Source organism: Oryctolagus cuniculus, chromosome 7 (assembly GCF_964237555.1).
Source record: "Oryctolagus cuniculus chromosome 7, mOryCun1.1, whole genome shotgun sequence".
NCBI lineage: Eukaryota > Metazoa > Chordata > Mammalia > Lagomorpha > Leporidae > Oryctolagus > Oryctolagus cuniculus.
Window position 1 is genome coordinate 46063682 of NC_091438.1, and position 19835 is coordinate 46083516.

Sequence of the window (19835 nt, forward strand, 5' to 3'; positions counted from 1 at the left end):
GGCAGGGTTTTCTGGCATTTTTATTGTCCCCCAAAATATCTGAGACAACAAGTGGTACTCATATCTCTCAATCAGAGTTCTGGACACTGAGGTCAGGAACCCAACTAGAGCTTAGCAGGGCTGGGTGGCAGCTGAGGCCTGGGAGCCGGCTCCTAGCCGCTCTGCCGCAGGCACAGCCCCCTCCCCCGAGATAAAGAAAGCAGCCGCTCACACAGCACAGGGCTATGAATCACTTCCGGGGCTGTGGCTCCCAGCCTCCACTCTGCCCCTGCAAACCCGCGGGAGCAAGCATATTTTCCACTGAGTTCATCAAAACCACTACAGATTCCTGTCCACAGCTAGATCCCTTTACCGACAAAGGCTTGGAGAGGAGGTGCGGAAAGCCCGGCCTCTCTCTCTGTCTCTTTTCTGTCTCTTTCTCTCTCTCTCTGGAATGAAACTGGGAGGCTGGGTACAGACAGCGGCTCCAACCTACTCTGTTATACCTGGCACTGCTGGGGGCCCCGGGCACACCCTCTCCCTCACTGGCGCCCAGCATCCTCCCGCAGTCCCACGTGCACTCAGAGGCCATTCAGTGGGCACTGGGTGGGCGCACAGTAAAATTTACTGAATAAATACTCCGGGCGTGCCCACATCCGCACGCTCCTCAGCCAGCAGTTCTTGTTTTTTTGTTTTTTGTTTTTTGTTTTTTTTTCTTTTTTTTTTTTTTTTTTTACAGGCAGAGTGGACAGTGAGAGAGAGAGACAGAGAGAAAGGTCTTTCTTTGCCGTTGGTTCACCCTCCAATGGCCACTGCAGATGTTGCGCTGCGGCCGGCGCACCGCGCTGATCCGAAACCAGGAGCCAGGTGCTTCTCCTGGTCTTCCATGGGGTGCAGGGCCCAAGGACTTGGGCCATCCTCCATTGCCTTCCCAGGCCACAGCAGAGAGCTGGCCTGGAAGAGGGGCAACCGGGACAAAATCCAGCGCCCCGACCAGGACTAGAACCCGGTGTGCCGGCGCCGCTAGGCCGAGGATTAGCCTAGTGAGCCGCGGCACCGGCCTCAGCCTGCGTTCTATTGCCGCTTGAAATTCCAACAGCCTTGCTCCGGAAACATTTGCTTCCACTCTTCCCCCAGACAGCGCCCTCCAAGCCACAAGGAGAGACCACATCCTGGGTGAGGGGTTCCAACAGCCATTCCGGGCCAATCAAAAGTAAAATAAAACCGAGTGGGAAATCCCAGAGCGTCCTGGCAACCAGGAGTCCACGGAAAAACAGGTTATTCCTGCTCACGGGGGCGGGCGGACTGGTTCTTGCCTTGGCCCCCAGTCAAGAGGTGACTAGAAACGGAGAAGGGGGCGGATTTCACAGGTGCGGAGGGCCTCATCGTGGAGCTCCGAAGGCCGGGCTGGGAGGGGTGGCCAGCGGAGCCAGCCCCGAGCTAAGCGGCAACCCAGAGGCAGCCAGCTCTGGGAGCGCCTCCGCCAGAGTTTCCCCGCTGTGCTCAACTGATGATTGGTGTCCCCGCTGACTTGCCAACTTAAGAAGGGACTTGGGGGTCGTTGCTGCGGTGTGGTGAGCTAAGCCGCTGCCTCCAGCGCTGGCATCCCATATGGTTGCCGGTTCAAATCCCAGCTGCTCCACTTCCCATCCAGCTCTCTGCCATGACCTGGGAAAGCAGTAGAAGATGGCCCAAGTGCTTGGGCCCCTGCAGCCGTGTGGGAGACCCGGAAGAAGCTCCTTGCTTCTGCCTCAGCTCCTGCTGGTGTGGCCATTTGAGGAGTGAGCCAGTGAATGGAAGAACACTCTCTCTCTTTCTCTCCCTCTCTCTTTCTCTCTCTCTGCCTCTCAAATAAATAAATAAATCTTGGGGGAAAAAAAAGAAGGGACGTGTTTTCCCTTTGATAAAGCACTAACCTTTGAGGGGCCATTTTAAATGCTCGTATCTTGGAACCCATAGATTCTGAGTGTTTTCCTCAGATATGCAGGTACAGAATTCTGGAACATTTCTTGCAGAAAAAAAAAATGTAACCATCTGGTTGTCTCTCAGTAAAAGCTCACTATTAGACATTTTTTAAAAAAGATTTATTTATTTGAAAGTCAGAGTTACACAGAGAGAGGAGAGGCAGAGAGAGAGAGAGGTCTTCCATCCGCTGATTCACTCCCCAGATGGCAGCAACAGCCAGAGCTACACCGATCTGAAACCAGGAGCCAGGAGTTTCATCTGGGTCTCCCATGCGGGTGCAGGGGCCCAAGCACTTGGGCCATCTTCCACTGCTTTCCCAGGCCACAGAAGAGAGCTGGATTGGAAGAGAGAGGACTCCCTGGGGCCTGACCCGAGCCGGCTGTGACTGTGCCCCTGGCCTCTGATGCCCACTTGGGACTAACCACTGACCTCACTCCCAGCCTCCACCGGTGCCCCTGGCTGCCCAGAGCCAGCAGGTGAGCCCGCGTCCAGGCTGGAGTGGCCGTCTCTCTGCAGGGTGAGCTGGGGAGCAGGTGGAGGCCCCTCCCTGGGCCGGTGCTGCCCCCGGAGGGCCCTGTCCTCGGGAACAGATGTCCTGTGGGCTCTGGCCGGGGTCCCTGCGGCCTCAGCGCCCCTGTGGAGCGGGAATGCGGCTTCCTAAGGTGCTTTCGGTTCTGTGTGCGATGTTTGCTGTGCTTCCGGCCGTGGCAGCTCCACGTGGGCTCGGGCCGGGCCAGCTGAAGGGCTGCTGGACAGCAAGAGTAGGGCCCCTGCCCTTCCTCACCAAGCCCCTCTCTCCACGCTGGCATCCGGGACCAACAAGCGGGGTGGGAGGCAGGTGGGGGGTGTTTGTGCGGGCATCTTGGCCCTGGGCATCACCAAACCTCAGTGGAGGGGCTCTGCCCCAGCGAGGCCCAGCCAAAGCCGACCTGCCCGATGTCCTCCCGACTGGACTCTGTGGCGGAAGCAGCCCTGGATATGGGCCAGAGCCTGGGCAGCAGCCGCACTCCAGGCCAGGGATGGTGGCCACGCGTGGCCGTGCACGGTGCTGTCCTGGGCTGCCTGTGGCCTCCCACTCCCTAAGGCTGAAGGAAGAACAGGCCTCGGGCCGGGCAGGAGCGGCTCCTGCCATTCTTTTCTTTTCTTTTTTTCATTTGGAGTCTTCAGTGCCCCTTCCCTCACCGTGTCCCCCCCCCCCCAGCCCCTCCTGGGGTGGCAGCCCAGGGCCACCTTGCACCACTGGACCGTGGAGCATGGGGGGAGGGGTCCTTGACCTCGTGGGGAGCAGGGCAGCCAGCGGCACGAGGCGCCCACTCCCCAGGGTTGGGCTTGGGAGGTGGGAGGGCCTGGGTGGGAGCAGCCCCTGACCCTTCTCCCTCCACCCCCCCACCTCACTATGCAACCCCAGGTCCCAGCCCTGCCCAGTTCCTGCGCCCTAGGTGAGGGGCCAGGGCCTCTCGCATGGAATCGTCCCCCGTGTTGAGCCACGACGGGTGTGTTCCATTTCACTGTCTGCCATGGAACAGACACGCACACGGTTCTGTCGAGATGCCCCTCCCCTACCCCCACCCTCCATGCCACCCGCCCAGCTCCATGGGGCTGCGGCTGTCCGTCCGTACTGTCGCTGTGCTGTTTTTGTTTTTTTTTTTTTTTAAGACTGGGTTTGGGGTTTGATTTTTATTTCTTTGGGGACCTTATTTTTCTTGGCAAATACTAAAAATCTCGTCAATGTGATTTCTGTGGTTTCTATTCAGCTTGGATTTCATGTTTTAAAATAAACAAATTTAAAAAAAAAATTCAGTTAGGTCATCATGCCTACCTCATAAGAGACTGATAATGGGGAAGGGAGCCTCTTTTGCCATGGACCAGGCTTAAGAATCCTCCTCTTCCTGTCTCTTTGGCCCACTCATGATGGGCATCTCTCTGTGTGAGGTGGCCCACACACAAGCATGACTGTATCTTCACTCTCTCCCTCTCTTAAGTAAATCCTGCTTTTACTTACGCTGAATCTGCCACAGGCCTGCTCGGTCTACGTGAGACCCCTGCTGCCAGGTTGCATGGCAAAGGATGTGGCCGTTCCCAGGAACACAGCACCTCAGTTGACATTCCACCTTACAAAATGCTCTCAACAGAGGGAATAAATCTACACTACACCCACATTCACATCTGTATCTGCAAACAAGATGGTGAAAGAGGATCTGAAGTTTGAACTTGAAGAAATGACAGACTCTGAGACGTCTTTGCAAAAAAAAGCTTGGAATATAAGGAAGTGACCCACCTGAATCCTGGGGGAAAGGGCATGAGGGAGGGAGTGGGGCAGGAAACAAGTGGTCCCAGGTTGGCAAAGCAGAGCATCAAGAGAACAATGATACCACACAGCCAGTGAAGGAGTTTACTCACTTCCGTAAGAGGAACAGGACTTCGGTCACCAGGAAGATCACATCACATATTATTATTATGCCGTTTATATACTTAGGATAGAGTTAACACTGCAAAAAAAACAAATGCACATCCTGTTCTAAATTTCTGAGTTCAGTCATCCTCTTCTTCAGCTGAAACATGACAGATTCCTCTGAGGAATGCTTGCGCTAGCTGAGTGGGTCCTTTGCCAGCCACAAAGTTCCAAGTCCTGGAGTAAGCAAAACAGATGAGACGCTCCTGATAGAAAGATGCCTTAACCGGGAGGACATTTGGAGCAACCGCAAAGATAGTGCTTGGGACACCCACAGCCTGTATTGGAGGGCCTGGGGTCCAGTCCTGATCTACCTCTGATTCCAGCTTCGTGCTAATGCACACCCCGGGAGGCAGCAAGTGTTGGCTCGAGTACTTGGCTCCTTGCCACCCATGGATTCCACTTGAGCCAGCTCTGGCTGCTGTAGGGAACAAACCAGCAGATGAAGATTGCTCTCATGTCTGTCACCCTGCTTTTCAAATAAAATAAATAATTAATTAGTTAATTGTAAAATTATATACATAAAAGAAAACTTGTGCAGAAAGATGTCTTAATAAGCCTTATTCCCTCTGGATGGGCCATACTTTAAACTAAAAAGGAGTAGATAATAATCACAATTACTTTCCTTGGATCTCAATCTTCTAAATTACAACCAGCAATCTTCCACTGCAACTTCTTGAGGGAAATGTGCAAACTTGCTATTTATTATTATAAAGCTTGAACTCCCGGATCCAGTAAAAACTGTCTAGGGCTTAGTGGATAAATTAAATCAAACAATAAAATTCCTTTTTTTTAAAGATGTATTTATTTGAAAAGCAGTGAGAGAGAAAGAAAGAGAGCTCTTTCATCCATGGGTTCACTTCCCAAATGGCCACAATAGCCAGGAGCTTGGAGTTCCATGCGTAAGCCAGGAGTTAGTTCCATCCCTAAGCCAGGAGCTTGGCATTCCATCCAGGTCTCCCTTGTGGGTGGTGAAGAGTCAAAGTGACTCCATTTTAAAACAATAAAAAGCAGCCTCCGTTTCCCATAGCAGACCCAAGTCCTTGTAAAAGCAGGCATTCGAAGATATCAAAGCTTACCACCGGCAGCTCAGTAAAGATTACCAAATAAAGTAACTCCCTGAACCCAAGCCAATCGGAGACCACCCTGTTCAACTAAGAGCAACCTGAAACAGCCCCGTCCAATCACCAAAAGCCCTGTACTATAGGCCCCCGCTGATGTAACCCTGTGGTTTTTTCCTTTAAAAATGCTCCCAAACAAAGGCCAGGGCCTTCCTCTGACCTCTGCTGTGTTGGTTGGTTAGATGAGGTCCCTGCCGCAGCTTGTACTTCCAGAATAAACCTTGCTTTTGCATTTCGGTGAGATCAAGTCTCTGGTGACTTTTTGGGGATTCAATGATCTTGGTATAACAGGTGGCAGAGGCCCAAGCACTCCAACCACCTTCCATTGCTTTCCCAGGCACATTAGCAAGGAGCTAGATCAGAAGCAGACTCATATCCAATCCACTGTGACCTGTTTGTTCTCATCAAATTACTCTCAGTAATGCTCACTTTTTTTGTTTGTTTAAATTCTTCATGTTGGAATTTAAAGTCCTTTGTGGCCTAATTCCAGCTATTTTCTAATTATTTTTCTGCGTTGACTGTGAGCTCAATCAAGTACAACCTTTCACTGTTGCCTGAAGGTAGGATTGATTTCTACTCAGAGGTGTGGCCTCCTCAGAGTGGAAATTTAACACAGAGGAGAATGTGACAATTTCCTGTGGGTCATTGTGCAAGGAAATTCCTCAACTCTGCCTAACAACAGCTGAAGACCAAAAAAAAAAAAAAAAAAAAAAAAAAAAAAACAACTCCCCCACTACAGGAAGGTTGTGTACAGCAGTGTGGGCCAGGTGTAAGTGTGTGCAGGCGTGGAGGAAAGCAAACGGCTATCCCACACAGCACCTCAGGAACACCTGCTCCTGAGACGCTGTCACACAGAGAGTGTTCAGAGGACCGGCACCCAGGGCAGAAGCAGTGGGAGGTGAGAAAAGGTAAGGGCGGGGAAGGGTAACAGTACTACACCCCCATTCACAAAGCACACTTATTTAGTCCACACCACAGAAATGTGGGTAGTAATTAATATTTGCATGATGCTACACCCTGTAGAGATTCCCTTTATATTTATTATCTTCATAACGACTATCCCCGTTTGCACATGGGGAAGCTAAAGCTCAAAATTAGGAAACAGCTTGTCTAATAGAGAGAGAGAGAGAGAGCTGGAATTCTAATGTAAGCCTAGGCGCATCTTGGCCAGCAGGGCCTCAGAGATTCTGAGGTCACTGCTAGATCTGAAAAATGTGGCCTCACTGCTCTGGGCAGCAGCTGTAGACCAGGACTTGAGCCTACTCTCCCTCCTTCTTGGAAAGGCTTCTTCCTGGGCTTCAGAGAAATTCACTTCCCAGGTCATTTTTCTTCTTTCCCCTGGGCTGAGTCATCTTCCTCTCCTTGCTATTTATTTATTTATTATTTATTTATTTGAAAGCCAGAGTTACAGGGACAGAGAGACAGAGAGGTCTTCAATGTGCTGGTTTATTCCCTAAATGGCCGCAACAGCCAGAGCTGTGCTGACACGAAGCCAGGAGCCAGGAGCTTCTTCCAGGTCTCCCACTAAGGTGCAGGGGCCCAAGGACTTGGGCCATCTTCTACTGCTTTCCCAAGCCATAGCAGAGAGCCAGATTGGAAGTGGAGAAGCCAGGATTCGAACCGGCGCCCATATGGGATGCAGATGGTGGCTTTCCCTGCTACACCACAGCGCCGGCCCCTCTGCTTGCTTTTTGATGTTGCTTATTCACCTAGATCGAGCACCATCAAAACAGAGACATCCCCTGTCTTGTTCGCCTCCAGCCCCAGTGCTAGGAGCTCCGCCATGCGGAGACCCTCCTTACATCACTACTAAGTGCAAGACTGAATGGTGGGAACACCACACTGATCAGGGCACGATCCCCGCCCTCAGGTGGCTCCCACTCCAGTCAGGAAGACGGTTCAACACTCAGAAGGTGCCAGTGAAGTGGGTAAGAAGCCCGATACAAGGAACTGTGGGAGAATGTGAGGTGGACACAGGACACACTTGGTTCTTCCTGAGCTGAATAGTCCCACGTCCCTCACACTCCATATGATCAACACTGAGATCTTGCCCTAAATCCCCCCCAAAATGTTGTTCACTTTGCATTCTGTGTCTCGGGGATGGTACCACCACACACCTGATTACAAGAGTCCTGGGAGTCACCTCCACCCCCCACATCCAATCAGTGGCCAGGTTAGGCTGGTTGTGGCTTCTCAGTGTTTGGCAATGCTCCTCACCATCTCCATGGCCGCCTCACCTTGCTCATGCCCACTGTGTTCTCCTGTGGTCTTTGAAGCTCGTTTCTCTCCTCTCTGGTACATTTTCAACACTTCCATAAATGAACAGGAACAGGTCTCTCCCTCCTGCTTAAAGACCTCTATTGTCTCTTGGCCCAGTCCCCAAGTGCAGCCCTTAGTGAGCTGGCCCTAGTCTCTCCTGAGTCACAGCCCACATCTTCTGCCTCCAACCACTAGCAAGGACCGAGAACACTCATGTTTCACCCCTCCCCACTTTTGCACAAGCCATTGTGTAAAACTTCCTCTGAAGACACTGCTGAAGTCCTAAGCATTTTACATCAGTTAACTCCCAATCCTCACAACTTCCATTCTCCCCAGAGAGCAAATGATTTCCCAGCTAATGTGTGGTGGCACTGGGATTTGAATCCCCATCTGCTGCCAGTCTGTGGCCATAAACACTGGACAATATTGCTGACTCTGCCTTGCCTGGCCCCCATACCCATTCACCTGGTAGAACATGTGTCAGCTTCCAATGCCCAACTCAAGCTTCACTTTCTCTGTAACATTTTCCTGGCTCCCCCAGAGTTAACCACTCATTTTGCTAATGCTGTCATTGTACGTTGGTCACACCCTGTTATGACATTTGCTGCACTTTATTGTGTCCATTTAAGAGCCTACCCAACCCTAGACAGAGATCGGGTTGCACATGAGAATTACTCTGGACTGTGGAAGTCCGCACACTGATTTCCTGAACGGCCTATTTACTCATTTGTAGTCATGCTTATGTCTTGCTATCAGTTTACCAGATCTTATTCATCCTAAGCTCCTTGCCTTCCTTGAGAGCTTCAGTTTGATTCTTGTTTGCCTGCTCTGCCAAATATGCCTGTGCTTGTTCTGTCCCTGAACTTCCTTCTTTGACAGGAAACCCAGTAATAACCGTCATGGGGTGCTGTCACCACAGGTAGCCACAACTGGGTGGGGCTGATGCCCCAACCTGGTACTGGACGATTCACACTTACTTGGTTAAAATCTTTGCTTTGGTTTCACTCAAGTTACCTCATGGGGCCAAGAGGTTATTAAAAGATCAAATCAGGAAAACTAAACAACTGAGTTCAGGAAGAGCAAAAACACTAATGAAGTTGGATTGCAAGCTCATCATTGCCGATTCCACCATTTACACAACTCTATCCAAACTCTCCTTTATTTCCACTTAGCTGCTGGCTTTTTCCCCACTTCCATTCTATGCACTTCTTTCAAATTTCATCCTTCCACTCACTCATGGTGTCTTCATCGTTTTGATTGGCCGTGACTCCATGGTTCTCTCTGCAAATGTGCAGCTTCAGCTCTTCTAAATGCTTAATTCTCTGTGTTTCTAATTTGTTTCCCAAGAACAAGAGGCTGATTGGCTCCAGCTCCTCTTTTCATGTCATGTCATAAAACATTTACCATTGGCCAGCCTCTGGATTGACTGTCCTCGAGAACAGAGCTAATGTCCATCCAGTCAGCTGTGAGGAGGGGAACAGAGTTAAATCTGGCAAAACTTAGCCACCTGGGCTGCCCCTGCCACAGAGGCTGTGAGTAAGATGCTTTCCTTGAAAAGGACTAAAGAGGGGCCAGAGTTGTGGAGCAGCAGGTTAAGCTGCCACCTCTGATGCCAGTTAATCCATAGGGGCGACAGTTCAAGTCTTGGCTGCTCCACTTCTGATCTACCTTCTCACTAACATGCCTGGGAAAACAGCAAAAGATGGCCCAAGTCCTTGGGCCTCTGCACCCATGCGAGAGACCTGGATGGAGTTCCTGGCTCCTGGCTTCAGCCTGGCCCAGTCTGACTATTTTTAGAGTGAACCAGTGGATGGAAGATCTCTCTCCCTCTCTCTCTGTTAACTTTGCCTTTCAAATAAATAAATCTTTTTCAAAACATAAAAAGGACCACAGAAAAGAAGGTCTATGATTCAGATATGGAATACTTTAGACTGATGATTCTTTAATATTTTTTGACCGTAGGTTTGTCTGAGAATCAGATGAAAGTTAGGGTTCCTTTACTAGAAAAAAAAATTCTCTTATACAGAAACATAACCTCAAGGTATTAAAGACCCCCAGGAGCCATCCATGGACTGTGCCGCCACACAGATCTGCAGGCTACCCACAGCCCTGCTCCAAGGCAGCACTATTTTGCATTCACGCTTGCATCTCCAGTGCCTAGCACTGGGCTTGGCACATAGTACACTCATTTCCCCAGGTATTTGTTGAATGAACACCTTGAAAAATTCATTCATTCATCAAGATCGAAGAAGTTACTCAGGGGTTTGCATGGGGTTAAAGGGTTAAGCCAATGCCTACAAAACCAGCATCCCCTATGAGAGCTCTGGTTCGAGTCCCACGTGCACCACTCTGTTCCAGCTCCCGGCTGATCCAGGGAGGCACTAGATGATAATTATCGGGGACTCTGCCACCCACAAAGGAGACCGCGTTGGGGTTCCTGACTCCTGGCTTCCCCTGGCCATTGTGGCCATTTGAGGAGTAACTCAATGGATGGGAGATAATATATATTTCTCTCTCCTGGTCATTTGGCCTCTAAACTAAATAAAATTAATCTTCAAAAAAAAATAAAGAGGTTATTCAGAGCCACAGAGAGGCTAAGAAGTTTGGGTTTGAGGTAAAAGTGATTGGGATGACATTTGCATTGTATTTGTTGTTGTTGTTGTTGTTGTTGTTGTTGTATTTTGGTTTTAAAGATTTATTTTTTATTTATTTGAAAGTCAGAGTTGCCTTGAGCTTCTTCCCATTCTCACATGTGGGTTCAGGAGCCCAAGCCATCAGAAATGGAGCAACAAGGACTCGAACTGGCACCCATATCAGGTACTGGCATTGTAGGTGACAGTTTAACCTACTACACCACAACACTGACCACTGTATTTTGATTTTAAGTAGGCAATTTATCAGAGCTACATGCCAGGAAAATATTTTTAACAGTCAATGGGACAGACGAGGGCAAGAGACCAGTTAGGAAATTAGAGGAAAGAGCAAATGAAAACCTAAACAAGAACAGGGGACGCAGGTTTACACAGGAGAGCCAGAGCCAAGAAAGAAAATGAAATGTGTCAAGTACTTGTGGTAAAGGCCTTCCCAAGGTCAGAAAGAAAGAAGAGAGGAAAAAAAGAAAAAGAAAACTTATCCTGAGAATGGAATATGGTCATTACCTGCTTCCCTGTGTTTCACCTGTTTATTTGTAACAGTTTCAGCCCCTGTTTGCTCTCACAGAGTGCTGGTGTTAACCTTTGCCAGGCAGCATGAGGCGTAGTATGTGTGTGGAAGGAATATGAGGTATATTAATTAGAATTAAACATCACTAGTAACTACATACACATTCGCAGTATGGTATCAACTCCTATAGCCTTCACATAACATTAGAATAGCCAATCAAATGTATGTGGGGCGCAAAGATATATAAGGAAATGCCCCTTTTTTGTTCTGGGCTCAGTCTTTTTGAATATGAATCCAACTGATCCTTATGCCATAATAATAATAATAATAAAGACTGCTTCCTGGCCTGGTGTCTCCTCTCTGCTCACAAATCCCGCTACAATAAGACTTGTGGTTACGAAGAGGATTTAAAGTCAAAACGTGGCTCCAGTGTCCTCACAGGGGAAAATGGAAGAGTGGCAGTATCATTAGCAGAGATGGAGATTTAGGAAAAACAGGTTACATCTTGAATTACTGAGTCTGATGAGCAGTGGGACTTTCAATGGGTTTGATACAGGTAGGAGAAAGCAAGCTAGGTTAGGTTAGTCTTGGGCAGACAGCTAAGATTGGGGTCTACACAGTCAGGAGAGCTTGCTCTGGTTACTAAGCAACATAGCTACAGGCACTTAAGAGATACGTTTTGCAAAAACTGAATGGGGAACTTAAAAATAGGAAACTATAAATGAAGGGGTAAGAGAGAAAAACCTGTGATTGTAAGCTAAGGAGCCCAAGACCATAATCGCATGGTAGGGGACTGGCTAAACCCTAGATAACACACCTGGGACCACAGCTGACCAAATGGGAGGAGTGGGAAATCAGACTGCAGCAGAGCTCAGCACAGGATGAGCACTTTCCTTGGAGGACCCTGCACACACTTCCCAGAGGGTATAAATCCCCCAGTTCACTTCCTTTCTGCCCTGAAAAGCCCCTCCCGGCTGCTTTCCTGGGGGTCTTCTCTGCTCTTTTCCATCCTGCCTTGCTGTTTCAGACAGTCCCTCTTGCCCAGCCGCGTGGCTACAAGAGCTATCTCTGTTCTTTCAGTAAAATCTTGCCAGCTCATCGGTCTCATACTTTGTAAGTTCTCGGGGTTCAGTCTCAGCTGTAACAGATTCATAAACAAACACAGGAAACCTCGGGTCACCTGCTCAGTGAGTCCAGAGCAGACAGCAGGCAGCAAATTACAGCGCCCTGCAACACTCCCTTCACATCTCCCTTGCGGCTTTGGAAGCCCTCTGGAAACCATCATTGCATTTGACAGCAGGAACAACTTTATGAAACAGGAAAGGCAGTGTCACCTACGTGCAGACAAGGAACTGAAAGCTCGGGGGAGGGGGCGGGGAGTGGTTAAAAGCCTTGCAGTGCAGGAACAGCCCCAGGATTAGAACGCAGAGCCTCTGGTTCTTAACTACCAACTCTTCTGCAAATGTCACTCAGACACATGCCCTACTAGCACGGGTCAATTTTGACATTGCAATTTTTTGTCGTCTTTTTTTTTTATTATTTATTTTATTTATTTGAAAGGCCAGAGTTACAGACAGAGGGAAAGACAGTGAGAGAGAGAGCTTCCATCCACTGGTTCAGTCCCCAAGTGGCCACAACAGGCGGGGCTGGGCCAGGCCGAAGCCAGGAGCCAAGAACTTCATCCAGTCTCTCACGGGGATGGCGGGGGCCCAGGTGCTTGGGCTGTCCTCCGCTGATTTCCCAGGCGCATTTGCAGGGAGCTCCAAGGGAAGTGGAGCAGCCAGGACGCCAACGGAGCTCATATGCCAGCTAGGCCACAGCACAGGCCCCTGTCTTGTCTTTTTAAACTGTCGCCGGTTTAGGGAAAAGCTGGAAGAAGTCACCAGCACTCCTTGCCAACCACCAGTGCCCACCGCTCGTTCAGTACCTTCAGTGTCGGGGAGCAGAGGGCCCTGGCTCCCGGACACTGCGGAGGCGCAGTCATGACCCACACTCGGTCTCGACACCTTTCCCTGCCCATGCGGCCTGAACGCCCGGCTTTCCTAAGCTCACTTGTAATTCTGAGAGGTGGAAAATCCTCGAGGGTCACAGCACGGAGCGCGTCTCCGAGGGGACCGCGGTCTCGTCGCGCGTTCCGCTGGGCGTGCCGGGCAGGCGGGCCCGGACCTGCGGGCGGGGCGGGCTGCGTGAGTCAGGCCTGAGCCATGTGGGCGGGGAGGGCGCAGCCCCGCGCCGCGCTCGCTTGGCTCCCAGCCCCGCACTCGCTCCGCTCCGCTCGCCGCGCCGCCCGCCTCGCGCAGCTCCGCTCGGTAAGCCCCGCTGTGGGTGCGTCTTCCTCTGCCTTCAGCAAACCCCTCCACCAGGCTTCATCTTTGATTTCCGTGCGGACGTGGCAGGAACCGCAGCAGGAAAAATGAATCTTGTGGGAGGGGACGCGCGAAGAGGCGCGGACCGAGGAAGCCCTCGAAGGCCCCTTGCAGTGGCGACCGAGGGCTGCCCGGGAGGGTCTTTGGTTTTCGCAGTCCGGTGAGGGCTCGGGCTGGGGGGCAAGAAACGCCTCGCTGGGGCCCAGGGCCGCTTCTCGGCGCCCGAGGGCAGCGAAGGGCGGAGGTCTCCGGGCGGGCGGCTAGGCGGGCCGCTGGAGCCCGGGAGCAAAGTTAGAGCCCGGGGTTGGAGTTTGGGAGGCGTCGCTGGTTTTCCGTTTCTGTAGAACGAGACCATTCAGAACCCGCTCCCGGTAGTCTCGGGGCGGGCTGGCGGGGGGGGGGGGGGGGGGGGGTCGGGGTCGGGGTTTCGGTCGGCCGCGGGCAGGGGGCTGGAGCGCAGGCCCCCGGGCCCAGGGAGCGGAACCCAGCCCCGCCGCCCGCTCCGGCGCCGCCGCCCAGGGCGCGCACGCTGTGGCCCGCCGGCTCCGCTCGGTGAACGCCCTTTCCGTGCGCCCCGCGCCTGCACCGGCCCGGGCGGGGGTCGGCCACCGCGGCCGATCTACAGACCGAGCAAGGCTGCCGCGTACTTCAGTATGTGCGGGAGGAGAAGGCGCCTTGACCCGGGAACACTGTCTGAAAGCCAGACGCAGGCAGCGTACATGCACAAAGTTTGTCGAAACACAGCCACGCCCGTTCCCCCAAGCGCTCGGTTGGCAGTCTTGGTTCCTCGTGGCTTCCTTCTCCCGAGGCGGCTGGGGGAGGCCCTTCCAGGGTTCAGGGGACGCACGTATTATGGAAAAAAAGTTTAAAACTCTGCATAGATTTCAGAAAGTGTTTTACGCCAGAGTAAACTTAATCTTTTAATTCCATTTTTCCGCAAACTTGGGAGCACCCTCGTATGCGTTTTTCTTTTTCTTTCCTGGAGCTGGAGGGCTTGGCGTGCATTTTTCACATTCTTTCACGGTGTCCAGTTGTTTCTTCCTTCCTGTTACGAGATCTCGCACCAAGCAAGACGCAGAGGGCGCGGTGAAGCAGGCAGAGCGCCGGCCCCCCGCGGCTCCACCGTGGGCCCAGCCTGCCGGGCTTGGGGTACCACCTCCAGAGCCCCCAGAGCGCCACAAAGCAAATAGCTGCGTTTCAGTAGCTTGAGCCTGTGTCTCTTTCTGGAAAATCACTTCCTGGGGAAAATACGGAGAAGTTTTCATGCCCTCCTTGTGGCTGGTAGCAAGTTTTCCAGAGGGGAGAAATCATCTAAATTACAATACAGATTATTAAAGGGGGGATCGCTTTAAACCTGGGGGGAAGGGGGATAGAAGACGCACATACAGCTGCAGAAAGAGTTGGAAAGGCTGGGCTCCTGGGCCAGCCGGGGGTGTCTACGCGATGTGACACACCTGCGAGATTTAATCCTGATGAGAGCACGTTGTGCAAACACGTCTGTTTCTAGGCCATGATATTGTGTTTCTCCGCCAAGCCCCGAGCATACCAACACTTGTTTCCTGAAGGAAAACTTCCCTTGGGGGGGGGGGGACTCTTGAGCGTTGTGACTGTTGGGAATGGACCCCCCCACACACACACACACGCCCAGAAGCGTTCAGGGGCTCCAGCGGCTCCACGGGGCACTGGGAAGCAGGCGGTGCCAGGCAGGAGACGGAGTTCGGCGGGGACGGAGGGGGCAAGGCCGCCAAAGCAGAGATCCGCTGCTGTCCCGCTGAGAGCTCAGGTCACTAACAGTGCTCAGATCAGTCCTCAGCACGTGCTAATTACAGGGCCCGAAAGGGACGAATTAAAGGCTAAACGTTAGCTTGCAAATCTCATCATCTAAATATAAATCATTGTTAAGGCTGAGAGAGAAAGCCTCAAAGGAAGGGTGTGGCCAAGTTTATCGGAAAACCTGCCGTTACGGCTCGTGTCCACTAGGGGGAGCACAACAGTTCCTCACTTGCAGGGCTCCAGGTCCCCGGCAGCGAGAGGGGGCAGACAGCCGGGCAGACTTCCCTTGAACAATTCTTATTTTCGATTTTTACCTACTTACGTCCACTTTATTTGAAAGGCAGACGAAGAAAGATCTTCCGTCTGCTCATTTACTCCCAAATGCCTGCAACAGCCAGAGCTGGGCCAGGCGGAAGCCAGGAGCCAGGAACTCCCTTGGGGGGGGGGGGGTCCCCCATGTAGGTGACAGGGACCCAAGCACTTGAGCCATCACTGCCGACTCCTCAGGGTGCACATTAGCAGGAGGCTGGGTGTGAAGGGGGACCAGGCAGCCCATGTGGATGCAGGCGTCCCAGGCTATGACTTCATGGCTGCAGCAGTGCCCTCCCCTCCCTGAGGAGAAAGAGCAGAATACAGCCCGGGTGCTGCTCTCGCTGGTGAAGCCGGCCGCTCTGGCTCTGCAGATGCCGCGCGGAGCCCCCACCGGAGCCTTTCCGGTGTGAAGTGGCCTCCGGAGAAGCCCGCAGGCCGTTCCTGCGGGAGTTAGTGGCCCTGGAAGCAGAAGGAGCCAAGGGCAAGGCCCACAGGAGAGGGCCTGGGGCCTGGACGGCAGGGGCGGCCTACCATGCCGGCCGCCTTCTCGTGCCCCGGCTCCTCCCGTGCGGAACGAGTGCTTCCTAGCTCTCATAGACCATGTCCGCTTCTAAGCATCTGAAAAGTGCACATCTCCACCCGGCACCAGAGCTGTCCATTTGCGGTCCTTCCAGAAAACGTGGGAAGCCCACGAATTCCATAATGCTTTTCAAAGACCCGGAGTTTCATTCCTCACAGCAGCCTCCAGGCATTCTCAGAAAATGGGTCAACAGACCACGGACAGTGCTTGGCGCGCATGTGGGTTTGCGGCTGCGCAGTTCTGCGTGCGCTTACTCGCACGGTCCAAGCCGTGAACCCTGTTGCTCTCCCCCTGTTTAGGCGGTCTTCTCCAAAGGCAGCAATGTCCAGGCCCACAGAGACCGAGCGCTGCATCGAATCCCTGATCGCCGTGTTCCAGAAGTACGCTGGAAAGGATGGGCACAGCGTCACCCTCTCCAAGACCGAGTTCCTGTCCTTTATGAACACAGAGCTGGCTGCCTTCACAAAGGTACTGCTCCCGGGCCCCCGGCCCCAACCCCAACACCCTGCACATCATGGCCCTGGCAGAAGGGCTGGGGATGAAGGCCCAGCAGCCGCTCCCCTGCCCCCCACCCCCGCTCCTGCCTCTTTTCACTCCCTCCGAGGTGCAGCGCAGGCTGCGTCCCCAGGCCCCAGGTGAGCAGCCCCGCATGGCTGTTGAAGATCATTTTCTCCTTTCCTTTGAGGATAGACGCGTTTGAATGGTCACAGTAGGTAGGCTGCACGCCACAGGGACTGGCACAAGGCACAGCTGCTCCTCGACTTTTCAGGTGACGTCCTGGTGAGCTCATCACAAGTTGAAATATCATAAACTGAAAATGCATTTAATGCCCCCAGCCTACATCAAAGGTGCTCGGAGCACTCGTGTCAGCTTACAGTTGGGCAGAATCATCTCCCACCAAGCCTGTTCCGTAAGAAAGTTGAGTACCTCGTGTTCACACACGGAGGGGCGTTTTGTAGACACGGTGGGGTGCAAACACGGAACACAACATCCGAGAAGCACGAGTAGTACAGTACACCACGCAGCGCCAGCCGTCAGCCCGCGTCGCTGACTGGGCTGCCCAGCGCCGGGGAGGATCGTGCCACATAGCACTGGCCTGGGAAAAGCTCAAAATGCTGACTTCCAAGTATGGTTTCTACTGAATGCGTGTTGCTTTAGTACCACCACAAAGTAAAAAAAAAAAAAAAAAAAAAAAAAAAAATCCTCAGCTGGACTGTCCCAAGTTGGGGACTACCTGTAGGTGGAACAGTATTTGGCATTGCGGGATCATTTTCCGAGTTATTCCTCCACCCCAAAGGCCATAGGGAAGCCCTGTGCAATAGAACTTCGTGCAAACACGTCCTGACCTGCGCTCTCCAGTGTGGTAGCCCCAGCCACGGGTGCCTGTGCTCGAAACGTGGCTCCTACAACTAAGGCACCGACTTTCTCGATTGGTTCAGACTTAAATGTAGATCACCATATGTAACTCGTGGCCATACGTGAGTGTGTGTGTGTGTGTATGTGAGTGTGTGTTTGTGAGTGTATGTATGTGAGTGTGTGTATGTGTGTGTGAGTGCATGTGTATGTGTGTGTGAATGTCTGAGTGCATGTGTGTGTATGTGTGTGTGTGTGTGAGTGTATGTGTGTTGGGGGCTCAGACGAGCAGGGGATGAGACCAGGCAGGGCCTGCGCCTTCTTTCCATCTGCATGCACTCTGCTTTTATACGCTTGTGTCTTGGTGTTGGGTGCAACCCTTGACAGAAGTGTTCCTGATTCATCAAAATCGAGTCACCCACAATGTCACAGAAAGAACCTTGAACTTGGAGCAGAAAAGCCAGGTGCAGGTCCAGGTCTGCCCCCGAGGCAGGTCATTTTGCCTTTGTGACTATGTCTCTGTGTCTGGACCAGGAGAACGGGAAGAGCTCTGCCATGTGCCCCACACTCCTAAGAGAGCGGAGTGTGGCAGCGTCTCTGACAGCACCTTCGAAGACGCAGTAGAAAGGTTTTTTTCTTACCTTTGCAGAACCAGAAGGACCCCGGCGTCCTCGACCGCATGATGAAGAAATTGGACCTCAACAGTGACGGGCAGCTGGATTTCCAAGAATTTCTCAATCTCATTGGTGGCTTGGCCGTGGCTTGCCATGAGTCCTTTGTCAAGGCCGCCCCTCCCCAGAAGCGTTTCTGAGGCCGCCGTGGCTCTGGCCCGCAGACCCACCCCTACTGCTGCCAGCCTGCCAGCCCTCGCCACTCCTCACGGCCTGCCCTGAGCCCCCACTCCACACAGGCCACTCCTGCCGGCAGTGATAAAACAATAAAGCAGTATCTTTTTTTATGACACACACTAAAGAGTCTGTACATGTGTGCAAGGGAGGGTGCAGCGTGGGAGGGGCGTAACGTAGACGGATGTGAGCCAGCGCCAGAAACCGCGTAGCAAATAGTAACGACATCCTTGGCTGTACTAACGTCATGACTAATGACACGATGAGAAGCACCCCAAATGTCTCAGCCCGATGGACAGGTGTCACCGTCGTCTGCCCATTAAATAGCCATCCCTGCTACAGGCACGGTCAGAGGCCCTGAGGCCACACTTGGCAAGGCGGGCAAGATGCTGCTTCACTTTGCTTCCCAGGGGGCCAGAAAACAACGAAGACAAATCGACAAAGGCCTGTTGGATGTGATGAAGCCTAGGAAGGAAAGGGCGCAGTGCTAGCAAGTTAGGGGGGCATGGGGAGGACACTGTTCTAGGAGGTGGTGTTTGTGCTGGGGGCTGAAGGACAAGGCGGAGCAGACACTGGCAAAGATGGAGAGGGGGACAGGAGGGCAGAGGTCATCAGGTGACAAGGAGCTGGGGTGTTCGAGGACTAGGGGACTCGGGATGTCAAGGTCTTCATGGTTAGTTGTGGGTTTCCCTTTAACATCACGCTCAGTTTAAGCTAGTGATATGGAACCACCAATGGTACCACGCCCTATATGTACAATGTTTTTTCCTATGTGTGCATGGCCTTGGTAAAAAAAAAAAAAAAAAGTGTAATGCATGAAAGGTCAATGAAGTTGAAACTCTCTTTTTTTAAAAAAAAAAAGTTTATTATTTGGAAGGTAGAGCAACAGAGAGAAGAGAGAGAGAGTGAGAGAGAGGAGAGAGAGAGAGGTCTCGCATACTCTGGTTCACTCTCCCAGTGCCCACAACAGCCATGACTGAACAAGGCCAAAGCCGAGAAGCAAGACTTCCATCTGGGTCTCCCATGTAGATGACTGGGACTCAACCTCTTTCACCATCACCTGCTGCCTCCCAGAATGTGCGTTAACAGGAAGCTGGATCAGAAGTGAAGTAACCAGGACTCAAAGTAGGGACTCAGTGTGGGATGGCAGCTTAACCCACTGCGCCACACACCCACCCCATTGAAGGGCCCTCCATTTGTGAATTAGGCACGGTAAGAGATGAACAACAATAACTAAAAAGTTAGAACAGTTATACTGTAGTAAGTATTTAAAATTCACTTACTTCCGGAAGTTTCCCTGTAAGATGTTTGAGCTGCAGTGACCATGGTTGCTGGAACTATGGGTAAGGGGAGGCTGTGGTGCAGGGATCTTGTTTGCCATGCGCTCCCCTACTGAACACATGTCACGTGTAGGACACCTGCTACACACGTGTAGCACAGGAGAATGGTCCAGAGGAAGCTCACCTGCTTGGGTTCTGCCCATCCCAGATTGAATCTGGGCTTTTCCCGGCTCCCCTCTTCACCGTTCCCACCTCAGGAAAATCAGGGATGTCAGCTTTGATGTCCTCTCCCCCCAAGCCTTGTATCTAATCAAATCCCTGAGCCCATGGGCATCTCCACCCAAACCTCGCTGGAGCACCTCCCCAGCCTCCCACGTTCGGCCAGCAC

At 52.3% G+C, this 19835-nt stretch overlaps 1 protein-coding gene and 1 long non-coding RNA gene across 2 annotated transcripts; one reads left to right on the forward strand and one right to left on the reverse strand.

Annotated features, from left to right (window-relative positions):
• Nucleotides 1-2010: 2010 nt before the first annotated feature.
• LOC138850542 (uncharacterized) lies at nucleotides 2011-8839 on the reverse strand. Its single transcript, XR_011390436.1, has 3 exons — nucleotides 7755-8839; nucleotides 4345-4817; nucleotides 2011-2578 (listed from the first exon to the last, which is right to left on the reverse strand). It is a non-coding gene; the product is annotated as an uncharacterized lncRNA (long non-coding RNA).
• On the forward strand, nucleotides 2379-18288 carry S100A11 (S100 calcium binding protein A11; the record flags this gene model as incomplete). Its single annotated transcript, NM_001082187.1, is given in 6 exon segments — nucleotides 2379-2405; nucleotides 2461-2486; nucleotides 4681-4692; nucleotides 13192-13247; nucleotides 16269-16437; nucleotides 17972-18288. Coding segments are annotated over 2 exon segments (309 nt in total). The 3' UTR covers nucleotides 18134-18288.
• Between the last annotated feature and the right edge of the window lie 1547 nt (nucleotides 18289-19835).